The sequence below is a fragment of the Salmo trutta genome, chromosome 26 (assembly GCF_901001165.1).
Source record: "Salmo trutta chromosome 26, fSalTru1.1, whole genome shotgun sequence".
In the NCBI taxonomy this organism is placed as follows: domain Eukaryota; kingdom Metazoa; phylum Chordata; class Actinopteri; order Salmoniformes; family Salmonidae; genus Salmo; species Salmo trutta.
In genome coordinates, this window is record NC_042982.1 from 5,099,701 (window position 1) to 5,112,964 (window position 13,264).

Sequence of the window (13,264 nt, forward strand, 5' to 3'; positions counted from 1 at the left end):
ATCCCAGACCGCGTTGGCCCACTCCAGGGCTTTCCCCAAAAGGCAGGAGACGAGGACGTTGACACTCTCCTCTCCCGAGGGAGTTGGGTGAACGGTCGCCAGGTAAAGCTCCAACTGGAGCAGGAACCCCTTGCACCCGGCAGCCGTCCCATCGTACTCCCTCGGGAGCGCCAGTCGAATCCCACTGGGGCCAGATGCCGTTGGAGAGGGTGGTGGTGCAGGCGGAAGAGTGGCTGAAGACGGGGTAGGGAGACCGCTCCTCTTCCATCTCTCCATTCTCGCCAACACTTGATCCATAGCCGTTCCCAGACGGTGGAGAACGGCTGTATGCTGAAGGACACGCTCCTCCATGGATGGGGAGGGCGCGTCCGCTCCAACTGACTCCATATATTATCAGTGCGGGTTTCTATCAGACTCTCTCTAGGAGAGGTGGGTGTAGAAGTCAGGCGCAGGAGAGGAGTAAATACAGACAAGGCGTATTTAATAACAGTTCATCAAAACACCACAGGCACAGACTAAACAGCAGTCCACAAAATACATCTAGAACAAAGTCTAGGAAAAACTAAAATGAACGCCACCAAAACCCAAAGACAGGGAAAACGCAAACAAACCCACACGCAACAGAATGGGTGGGGCGAGAATAAATACTCAAACTAAACTAGACACAGGTGAACAATCAAAACAGACATGACTAAATGAAAAGGAAAAAAGGATCGGTGGCAGCTAGTAGACCGGCAACGACGACCGCCGAGCACCACCCGAACAGGGAGAGGAGCCACCTTCGGTGGAAGTCGTGACACTCCACAAATTTCTTGTTAACAAACTATAGTTTTGGCAAGTCAGTTAGGACACCTACTTTGTGCATGACACAAGTAGTTTTTCCAACAATTGTTTACAGACAGATTATTTCACTTATAATTCACTGTATCACAATTCCAGTGCGTCAGAAGTTTACATACACTAAGTTGAATGTGCCTTTAAACAGCTTGGAAAATTCCAGAAAATTATGCCATGGCTTTAGAAGCTTCTGATAGGCTAATTGAAATATACTGCTCAAAAAAATAAAGGGAACACTTAAAAAACACATCCTAGATCTGAATGAAAGAAATAATCTTATTAAATACTTTTTTCTTTACATAGTTGAATGTGCTGACAACAAAATCACACAAAAATAATCAATGGAAATCCAATTTATCAACCCATGGAGGTCTGGATTTGGAGTCACACTCAAAATTAAAGTGGAAAACCACACTACAGGCTGATCCAACTTTGATGTAATGTCCTTAAAACAAGTCAAAATGAGGCTCAGTAGTGTGTGTGGCCTCCACGTGCCTGTATGACCTCCCTACATGCTCCTGATGAGGTGGTGGATGGTCTCCTGGGGGATCTCCTCCCAGACCTGGACTAAAGCATCCGCCAACTCCTGGACAGTCTGTGCTGCAACGTGGCGTTGGTGGATGGAGCGAGACATGATGTCCCAGATGTGCTCAATTGGATTCAGGTCTGGGGAATGGGCAGGCCAGTCCATAGCATCAATGCCTTCCTCTTGCAGGAACTGCTGACACACTCCAGCCACATGAGGTCTAGCAATGTCTTGCATTAGAAGGAACCCAGGGCCAACCGCACCAGCATATGGTCTCACAAGGGGTCTGAGGATCTCATCTCGGTACCTAATGGCAGTCAGGCTACCTCTGGCGAGCACATGGAGGGCTGTGCGGCCCTCCAAAGAAATGCCACCCCACACCATGACTGACCCACCGCCAAACCGGTCATGCTGGAGGACGTTGCAGGCAGCAGAACGTTCTCCACGGCGTCTCCAGACTCTGTCACGTCTGTCACGTGCTCAGTGGGAACCTGCTTTCATCTGTGAATAGCACAGGGCGCCAGTAGCGAATTTGCCAATCTTGGTGTTCTCTGGCAAATGCCAAACGTCCTGCACGGTGTTGGGCTGTAAGCACAACCCCCACCTGTGGACGTCGGGCCATCATACCACCCTCATGGAGTCTGTTTCTGACCGTTTGAGCAGACACATGCACATTTGTGGCCTGCTGGAGGTCATTTTGCAGGGCTCTGGCAGTGCTTCTCCTGCTCCTTCGTGCACAAAGGCGGACAGCAAACCTTCTTGCCACAGCTCGCATTGATGTGCCAACCTGGATGAGCTGCACTACCTGAGCCACTTGTGTGGGTTGTAGACTCCGTCTCATGCTACCACTAGAGTGAAAGCACCGCCAGCATTCAAAAGTGACCAAAACATCAGCCAGGAAGCATAGGAACTGAGAAGTGGTCTGTGGTCCCCACCTGCAAAACCACTCCTTTATTGGGGGTGTCTTGCTAATTGCCTATAATTTCCACCTGTTGTCTATTCCATTTGCACAACAGCATGTGAAATGTATTGTCAATCAGTGTTGCTTCCTAAGTGGACAGTTTGATTTCACAGAAGTGTGATTGACTTGGAGTTACATTGTGTTGTTTAAGAGTTCCCTTTATTTTTTTGAGCAGTGTAATTTGAGTCAATTGGAGGTGTATCTGTGCCTGTATTTCAAGGCCTACCTACAAACAGTGCCTCTTTGCTTGACATCATGGGAAAATCAAAAGAAATCAGCCAAGATCTCAGGAAAAAAATTGTAGACCTCCACAAGTCTGGTTCATCCTTGGGAGCAGTTTCCAAACGCCTGAAGGTACCATGTTCATCTGTACAAACAATTGTACGCAAGTATAAACACCATGGGACCACACAGCCATCATACCGCTCAGGAATGAGATGCGTTCTGTCTCCTAGAGATGAACATACTTTGGTGCGAAAAGTGCAAGTCAATCCCAGAACAACAGCAAAGGAGCTTGTGAAGATACTGGAGGAAACAGGTACAAAAGTATCTATATCCACAGTAAAACGAGTCCTATATCGACATAACCTGAAAGGCCGCTCAGCAAGGAAGAAGCCACTGCTCCAAAGCTGCCATAGAAAAGCCAGACTACGGTTTGCAACTGCACATGGGGACAAAGAACATACCTTTTGGAGAAATGTTCTCTGGTCTGATGAAACAAAAATAGAACTGTTTGGCCATAATGACCATCGTTATTTTTGGAGGAAAAAGGGGGAGTCTTGCAAGCTGAAGAACACCATCCCAACCGTGAAGCATGGGGTTGGCAGCATCATGTTTTGGGGGTGCTTGCTGCAGGAGGGACTGGTGCACTTCCCAAAATAGATGGCATCATGAGGGAGGAAAATTATGTGGATATATTGAAGCAACATCTCAAGACATCAGTCAGGAAGTTGAAGCTTGGTCGCAAATGGGTCTTCTAAATGGACAATGACCCCAAGCATACTTCCAAAGTTGTGGCAAAATGGCTTAAAGACAACAAAGTGAAGGTATTGGAGTGGCCATCACAAGGCCCTGACCTCAATCCTATAGAAAATTTATGGGCAGAACTGAAAATTTGTGTGCGTGCAAGGAGGTCTACAAACCTGACTCAGTTACACCAGCTCTGTCAGGAGGAATGGGCCAAAATTCACCCAACTTATTGTGGGAAGCTTGTGGAAGGCTACCCAAAATGTTTGACCCAAGTTAAACAATTTAAAGGCAATGCTACCAACTACTAATTGAGTGTATGTAAACTTCTGACCCACTGGGAATGTGATGAAATAAATAAAAGCTGAAATAAACCTCCTGAAATTTTACAAGTATTAAATGTCATGAATTGTGAAAAACTGAGTTTAAATGTATTTGGCTAAGGTGTATGTAAACTTCCGACTTCAACTGTATGTCTATGTCCTGGGAATTGTTCTTGTTACTCAGAACCTCATGCTATTCACATTAGTCTACGTTAGGGGGGGGGGTTCGTTTGGTTCGTTTGCTCGATAACGTTATGGAAATAGGATTTATTGGATAAATGTGGCAAGTCATGTCTTGCTACAATTTTTTTCTAGTTTTCAGGCCTTGTGGGCGGGTTTGGAGAGGTCATCACTAGTAATTTTAGCTAGACCTGGCAACCCTGCGTACATCCAAGGTTAAATGTCATGAGCCAGTCATACCTCATATGCAATGAAGGCTATGGTATGGTAGCTGGCATGCACAGATGCAATGCACACAACACTAAATACTTATAATTGACATTAGGATTAAATTAGTTTCCATGAAACAGCTGCCTGTGTTAGCTGCTGTTATTTTCAACCTCAGTCAGCTGTGAAACCTATGGATGTGGCTTTGGAAAACAATGCATGTGGGTGGGCTGCATTGGTTGACCGCCTTCTAATGGGAATGCCCCTGTCATTTGTGACGATAGAATGATATTTTGTCTTAAATGTAAATTATTTCAGAGAGGACCTTTGATTCATTGGATTGAATAGTGATTTAAATGTTTCACCAAATGTGAATAATGTGAATAATGTGAATACTGTTGAACCAGAGATGTAACGTGCCTTAGAATCATATTTTAGAAAGTATACTTAAGTGATAGTGTCAGATTTACTTGGATCTTTTGAGATAGCCAGTTTCAATGTGTCGGAGCTATGATTTCAAAGCTCTCTTATACATCTTTGGCTCAGCAAACCTTCTTAGCCATAATCCCCAGTTAAAAATATATTCTATCTTCTTCTTCCCTCCCATTGTCGAATGACTATTTTGGCATTTGGCATCATTTTACCCAGACACTCAAATGCATTTCTTCATGATAGAAATACGATTCAATATTTGCTATATGGAGAAGAGTAAGATTATAGTAGTTCAGTGGGGCAGTGCCTTTGAACCTGACTGACATGAGGACTGCATGCAGAGCACTCTTCTGAAGGACTTCACAATAGCCCTGGAGAGGCACAACAACAGGAGGTCCCTCACATCCACACACACTCTCCCTCTCCTTGTGAGAATACATTGTGAAAATTGCTTGTATTCTGAATGTCAGTCATGTGCAGATATTCAAATACATCATTTTTTTTTGTGTAGTGAGGCTGCCACGGTGCTTGTGTAAAAAAATGATTCAGTTAAATGTTAAATCAATTTTTTTTATATATACTGCAATCCTTTCTGTCAGGCCCAAATGTTCAATTTAATGAAATGAGAGTGTGAAAACACCCTGGGTCAGTTTACCCTGCCAGGTTCTCATTGATAGTGCATGTTAATTCAGGATTATTTCACTCGGCCAAGCATGAGGCATCAACTCTGACCACTATACACGATTAAAACACGGTTCAACGGCCATGAATGGAAGTTGAACACATTTTTTATGGTCTCTTGGTCCTCAAATTTACATGGTTATTGTGAAAGCAGTAATTAACATATGATATTCAATTTCTGCCCTGTATTTTTCTGACATTGACCTGTGTGTTGACTGAACTCACTGTGTGTGAGTAGTGTGTGTCAGCTGTCTCAGTCTGATTGTAATGGACACCATGTTCTCTGGCCCAGCAGCACATATCAGTGTGTATGGTCACGGTGTGGAATTGCTTTTATACTGCAGTATGCTCACATTCCTGCCTATCCTCCATGCCCCGAGACCATGTTCCAGGAAATATCCTCTCACCTAACATTTCCCTGGTAGTGCTTTGAGATGCACGGAAATCAGCCAACGCAAGTCTCTTCTCATCCCCCCCGCACTTCACCACGCTCAGCATCTCTGGCTGATTTCCGAAAGAGGTAGAGGTCTGACCTGGCGATCCCCCAATGAAAACTCAGTGAGAACGCTTGAGAGATCCTTAGAGGGATTTCGGCCTAACTTTTTCTTACCCCTTTATAATCACACACCATCAGCCTAATACTGGATCCCTCTTTCTGAGAACAGACAATATTTAGTTTGGGGTATTTACATTTTGGCTCGCGGTGTTGACTTAAATTTTGCGATGTACTGTAATTGGCCCTTTATACCCAGAGGCTATTTGTGGGGGAAGGCTTCCTCTCCTGACTGGTGAATGGGATGCTATGTCTGCCGATGGCATTGTTTCGGATGTTAAGCTCGGTGTCACTCGGTGCAGGGTGCCTCTGTTCCGCATGCTTGCAAACAAAACACAGGTGCGCCTGCTTTTGCTGCTGGATTGCAATTAGAGATGCACAGCTGTTGCACACACACCTCATGACCCCCTTCTTCTCTGTGTCATTGATCTGTCTTGTCGAGGGTTGCCAGGAGATCTGTGCATATCTAAATTCACTCCCTCTGTCTTCAGGAAGCGGCTTTTATTTGATCAGGGAGATGAGTGCGAGCACAGCCGCTCTTTGGTTGCCGGCGATGAATGGGCGATGCAAATTCAATTTGGCCGTTTGTTGTCATTATAGATATGCAAAAGCATATTCCATATTCCATTGTTCCTTTTGTTTTCTAGTCATCTGTGTCATTGCACTGGCCCTTTTGTTTAGGTATGAGGTGATAAGATTCGAACAAACCCATCACAGATGCGGTTCTCAGAACAGCAGAACAGAATTAATTGTCCCACAAACTCTCTATGCTATGTCTCACTTGTCTAACATCTGGACCACCTAATACCTCCCTCAGGAACTTCAAGAGCTTAAGAGTGGTCACAAAAAGCGTTTAATTCCTTACAAAGAATACAACAGGTGTAGACCTCACCGTGAAATTCTTGCTTACGAGCCCTTAACCAACAATGCAGAGTTTTCAAAAAGTAAGATACATTTGCTGAAAATATTAACACAATAAAATAACAATAATGAGGCTATATACAAGGAATACCGGCACAGTGTCCATGTGCAGGGGTACGGGTTTAGTTGAGCTAATTGAGGTAATATGTACATGTACATAGGGGTAAAGTAACTATGCATAGATAATAAACACGCAAGGTAGCAGCAGCATGTGTGAAGGAATATGAATGTATGTGTGTGTGTGTGTGTGTGTGTGTGTGTGTGTGTGTGTGTGTGTGTGTGTGTGTGTGTGTGTGTGTGTGTGTGTGTGTGTGTGTGTGTGTGTGTGTGTGTGTGTGTGTGTGTGTGTGTGTGTGGTGTCAATGTGTGTGTGTTGGAGTGTCAATGTAGTATGTGTGAGTGTGTGGTTAGAGTCCAGTGAGTGTACATCGAGCCCGTGCAAGAGAATCGGTGCAACATATTATAATAAAATAAGGAGGTCAATGTAAATAGTCTGGGTAACCATTCCATTAACTGTTCAGCAGTCTAATTGCTTGATTCCAGGCTTGCCGTGCGATAGCAGAGAGAACAGTCTATGATGTGGGTGGCTGGAGTCTTTAAAAACGTTTTGAGGCACAGAGATGAGAGTGAAAAAGAACTATAGATTTTCCAAGGAAAGGGAGCTTTTTTCTCACGGCCGGCTGGTCAATGAGATGGGGATCTGGTTATCAATGTTCCACTTGCATAGAAAGCCGTTGTGGGATCCACCACAGACCGCTCCATCTTCATCAGCCACCCGCCTTGGACGAACCAATCCAAGGGGACCTGCTCTGGGATCATTACAATAATAGAGGCTGTCTCCTCTCTCTCTCTCTCTCTCTCTCTCTCCTCTCTGTCCTCCGACCCCCTCCCTCCATCCCTCCCTCCCACAGCAGCTGAGCTCCTACTCTGTGTCACTCAGTGCCACGTATGATCAGACGGATATGATCACCCACACCTGTCCCATCCCATCCCTTCCTTTCTCTCCACCACAGCCACTTCTGCCAGCTCTGGGGTTGACTGACGGACTGTGTTCTCCTGTGCATCTGTTCTCTGATGGGCTGTGGCCAACCTGTATGCTCCTCTCTGTGCTCAGCACTGCTGGTGAGCCCAGGCACTCCACAGTGGCTATGTTGTGTGTTAATTGTGAGTGGGCCAGTTCTGGGCTTGTGACACATGGCTAATGTTTTATTTTCCCAACAAAGGACACCATCAGTTATGGCTGACACTCTGCCCCCCATAAAGGATGTCTGATATTTTATTAAACATGAGTTTTGTTCAGCTGGCACATAAGGGGCAAGGTAACAGATGTAAGATCTCATTATATTTTGGCTTACCATATGGCATCAGATTTGCATGCCTCCCTCTGGGGACTCCAAGGGCTCATGGATGTTGTTTCACGGCCTACATATAGGTTTGAGTTGGACACTTGTCAACTTCTCAGTGGAAGCAGGCCCGGTAAATTAGGTTTCACCTTCAGACCAAGCGCTTTGAGAAACCGTGCTAATTTCCACAACGTTTGCAGGAGCTATGTCTTGGAGATGACCTCGACCAAAAATAGAGTATTTCTCAGTCCTTTTTGTGTGGAATAAGAACATTGTTTTAGGTGAAAACAAAGTACATGAAGCCCAACAATAACCTTGAGTCTTCTCAGAACACCATAACAGACATTGAACAATATACAGGAGAATGCATTTGCTTGTTGCATTGGTATTCTCTGTGTTTTACTGTAGCTTGTTTTAGGGGTCTGGGGTTATACTTTACTTGAACAATGCATCATAAAGGTTTTATACCATTACCACTATCATTACCACTATCATTACCACTATCACTATACCATTACCACTAAGTCTTTTCAGAAGACAATAATGCCATCAAGATAGATAAGTAGATGATTGCAGGTGAGGTCACCAAGCACCACTTCCCATAAATTATTGGAAAATGACTGGTGCATTGCACACACCAAAGGGCACGCCTGTCCACTCAAACAGCCCAAAAGGGTTGTGGCCACTGCCGTCTCGTCCCGGTGTAATGACACCTGTCGTAAACCATTGAGAATAACAATCCTGATCTATGAGAATGCCACAATGTAGACCCCACCGTCATAGAGGAGTCACGTTCGAAACTTACTGTTGCGAATGCGACACCAACCAGTCGGGGGGCCAAGGTCATGCTTGTGAGACGGTAGCATTATGTAGGCGTTCATGGTGCGTACCGCAGGTGCTCCAGTGTGTTCTCTTCACACCCCGTGGATAGCGCCCGGTTTACCAGTTAGCCCTGCTCTCTGGCTCGCTGCCTCACTTCAGAGTCCTGTGCGGAGCTCTCTCGTTAAACAACTTTGTCACGCGGCAGTAGCACACACTCAACACACACAACCAGAAATTGCCTCTCTAATACACTAGCAACCCTCCCCTCAGTCTCCACCTCTCCGTACAGTACTGTATCTGACTGGCGCATAGACCAAGCTCCGAGAGACGTAGCTCCGAGAGACCAAACCTTTTCCTTCCTGATGCGTTTATACTTTCGACACTGATTTATTGTTTTATTCATACTGTTCACTGTAGAGCTACTGGGCTAGTTCTTGTGTCAGTTTAGCAGGCCTCTTTGCTGTGGTTTCATGCTTTGGTAGACAAATAATTCCTTCATTGAGCCAACATATCACAACAAGTATTCACCAATGGGCCAATGGAGGTCTCCTCTCTTCTCTCCAAACCCGACTGCTTCACAGTAAAGCTACCAGAGCGGAAAGGCTCTCCAAACAAAAGGGGCACGACGATAACACTCTGCAATCTGTGCTGCGAGAGCGAGAAGGGATCCTGGAAGGGCAGAGGGGTGGGGAGTGGTGGAGGGGTTGCATTTCCCCTGTGTGGCTCGGCCGTTATCCGTGTTTCACATTTTTGCCACCACAGCCACTGCCTGTCAGGAAAAGAGCGCGCTCCATCCATCCACGCTTCCCGGGGACTCCATTACACCCTGATGGGCAGGGATTTAAAATGAATTGGGGATACAGGGGCATAGGGAGAGCGATGTATGGGCACGCGGAACTGTGCAGGCAGGCAACCTACTGTGATGAAGAGGCTTCCCAAGTGGCGCAGCAGTCTAAGGCACTGCATCTCAGTGCTAGAGGCATCACTACAGACCCTGGTTTGATTCCAGGCTGTATCACAACCAGCCGTGATTGGGAGTCCCATAGGGCTGTACACAATTGGGCCAGCATCATCCGGGTTAGGGTTTGGCTGGGGTAGGCCGTCATTGTAAATAAGAATTTGTTCTTAACTGACTTGCCTAGTTAAATAAAGTTTAAATAAAAATTGTATTATCTCATGGCCCAAACTGCATCGTTCCAGGTACCCCTTCAAGCCCCACTGCACTAGCCGCTGCCCACCTGGTGTATTGCGTTCCCAGAGGCCCCACAGCCTGCTGCCCATCAGCCTGGGTCCATCCATCCACACCTCAGTGGATAGTGAATTAAAAGAGAGATGGATTCAATTTCTTCTGGAAGACAGGAGCGAGGAGAGATAGAGGGGGGAGGAGATGCACTTGTGTTTGCATTTGTTTTTTACTTTTGCAAGTGCAGCACAGGTGTAAGTTATGTTAGTCATAACTTTGGAAGTTGGGAGCGAGGGGGGTTGGACATCTTCATAGACTCTCTGCACATTTGTGTTTATCCTCTTAGAGAAACTGAGGACTTGTTATGACTGGATCCACAGCAGAGGCACTGAACGAACGGCTGCGATTTATTTAGCACATCAAACCCCAGCTGTGAAAACAGACGCCCAATCAATACTGAACCTCCCTGAACGTTACAGGAAGTGTTTGTGATTTTTGGTCTCTTATATATTCTTACCAAGTTTTGTGTTTTTAACTTAATGCTTGGGACTCATTTGGCCTCATCACTGCATCGCAGTGCTAGAGGCGTCACTACAGACCCAGGTTTGATCCCAGGCTGTGTCGCAGCCGGCCAAGACCGGGAGACCAATGAGGCGGCGTACAATTGGCCAGCGTCGTCCGGGTTAGGGGAGGGTTTGGCCGGCCGGGATGTCCTTGTCCCATCGCGCTCTAGCGACTCGTGGTGGGCCGGGCGCATGCACGCCGACTTTGGTCGCCAGTTGTACAGTGTTTCCTCAGACACATTGGTGTGGCTGGCTTCCGGGTTAAGAGAGCAGTGTGTCAAGAAGCAATGTGGCTTACGCTGGGTCATGTTTCGGAGGATGCATGGCCCTCGACCTTCGCCTCTCCCGAGGCCATACATGAGTTGCAGCGATTGGACAAGACTGTAACTACCAATTGTATACCATGAAATTGGGGAGAAAAAGGGGTAAAAAGTAAGAAAATATATAATAATAAAAAAAACTAGATTTGCAACGCTGCTGGGTTTTTCACGCACAACAGTTTCCCGTGTGTATCAAGAATGGTCCACCACCGAAAGAACGTCCAGCCAACTGGACACAGCTGCGGGAAGCATTGGCGTCAAAAGGGGCCAGCATTCTAGTGGAACGCTTTCAACACCTTGTAGAGTCAGTGCCCCGATGAATTGAGGCTGTTCTGAGGGCAAAAGCTGAGGTGCAACTCAACATTAGAAAGGTGTTTTTATGTTTTGTACACTCAGTGTATAAACTGTTCTTTATTAAAATCAAGCCCAGGAGTTATAGTTAATTTAGTAGGCGTCTGTGAGGGAGTTCTTGAATTATTCAAATGAGTTTGTTTTAGTTTCAGATATTAGATGCTTCTAATTAGCCTAATGAGAATATAATGAACAATTGTAATTTTGTACTCTGCACACTCCTTCACCAAAGTATTGCACTTGGAACTGCTCAACGAGCGTTGCTACAAACATCTCCTCCAGCAATGCTTTGGTTTTGACAGAATCGTGCTGTTTTGTTGACACAATATTCTCATACAACAAGAGCTAACGGTCCATCAGAAACTGTCTTTGTTACTTTATTCATTCATCCTGAACCTTATGTCTCTCTCTCTCTCTCTCTCTCTCTGTAGGTTCCCTATGTGAAAGTGGCCCCCGAGGACATTCTGAAGGTTCAGTTCCCCCGCTTCACCACCCTGGACCTGCGCCCCACCAACACAGACATCAGCCTGGCCGTGGCTGGCCTGCTCACCTTTTTCAACAGCACCACAGCCTGCCTCATCTGTGCCCAGGCCGACTGTGAGTGGGTCACGCACCACTAACTCTTTGTTGCCATTTGTACCATATACACACATTCCATTCCATGCGCACACACACACACATAAATCCACTATAATTGAGAATTTCAATAAGCATTTCTCTACGGCTGGCCATGCTTTCAACCTGGCTACCCCTACCCCGGTCAACTGCCCGGCACCCTCCACAGCAACCCGCCAAAGCCCCCACCATTTCTCCTTCACCCAAATCCAAATAGCTGATGTTCTGAAAGAGCTGCAAAATCTGGACCCCTACAAATCAGCTGGGCTAGACAATCTGGACCCTCTCTTTCTAAAATGATCTGCCGAAATTGTTGCAACTCCTATTACTAGCCTGTTAAACCTCTCTTTCGTATCGTCTGAGATTTCCAAAGATTGGAAAGCTGCCGCGGTCATCCCCCTCTTCAAAGGGGGTGACACTCTAGACCCAAACTGCTACAGACCTATATCTATCCTACCCTGTCTTTCTAAGGTCTTCGAAAGCCAAGTTAACAAACAGACTACCGTCCATTTCGAATCCCACCGTACCTTCTCCGCTATGCAATCTGGTTTCAGAGCTGGTCATGGGTGCACCTCAGCCACGCTCAAGGTCCTAAACGACATCATAACCGCCATCGATAAGATACATTACTGTGCAGCTGTATTCATCGACCTGGCCAAGGCTTTCGACTCTGTCAATCACCACATTCTTATTGGCAGACTCGACAGCCTTGGTTTCTCAAATGATTGCCTCGCCTGGTTCACCAACTACTTCTCTGATAGAGTTCAGTGTGTCAAATCGGAGGGCCTGTTGTCCGGGCCTCTGGCAGTCTCTATGGGGGTGCCACAGGGTTCAATTCTCGGGCCGACTCTCTTCTCTGTATACATCAATGATGTCGCTCTTGTTGCTGGTGATTCTCTGATCCACCTCTACGCAGACGACACCATTCTGTATACTTCTGGCCCCTCTTTGGACACTGTGTTAACTAACCTCCAGACGAGCTTCAATGCCATTCTCCTTCCGTGGCCTCCAACTGCTCTTAAATGCTAGTAAAACTAAATGCATGCTATTCAATCGATCACTGCCCTCACCTGCCCATCCGTCCAGCATCACTACTCTGGACGGCACTGACTTAGAATATGTGGACAAGTACAAATACCTAGGTGTCTGGTTAGACTGTAAACTCTCCTTCCAGACTCACATTAAGCATCTCCAATCCAAAATGAAATCTAGAATCGGCTTCCTATATCGCAACAAAGCATCCTTCACTCATGCTGCCAAACATACCCTCGTAAAACTGACCATCCTACCCATCCGCGACTTCGGCGATGTCATCTATAAAATAGCCTCCAACACTCTACTCAACAAATTGGATGCAGTCTATCACAGTGCCATCCGTTTTGTCACCAAAGCCCCATACACTACCCACCACTGCGACCTGTACGCTCTCGTTGGTTGGCTCTCGCTTCATACTCGTCGCCAAACCCACTGGCTACAGGTT

At 46.2% G+C, this 13,264-nt stretch overlaps 1 protein-coding gene across 1 annotated transcript in view; it reads left to right on the forward strand.

Annotated features, from left to right (window-relative positions):
* The window catches only part of LOC115162938 (glutamate receptor ionotropic, kainate 4-like), a 462,700-nt gene that overhangs the window by 319,333 nt on the left and 130,103 nt on the right, over positions 1-13,264 (forward strand). The window contains exon 5 of the mRNA XM_029714471.1: positions 11,601-11,766. Coding sequence (XP_029570331.1) covers positions 11,601-11,766 — 166 coding nt within the window. The remainder of the gene's footprint in view (positions 1-11,600; positions 11,767-13,264) is intronic.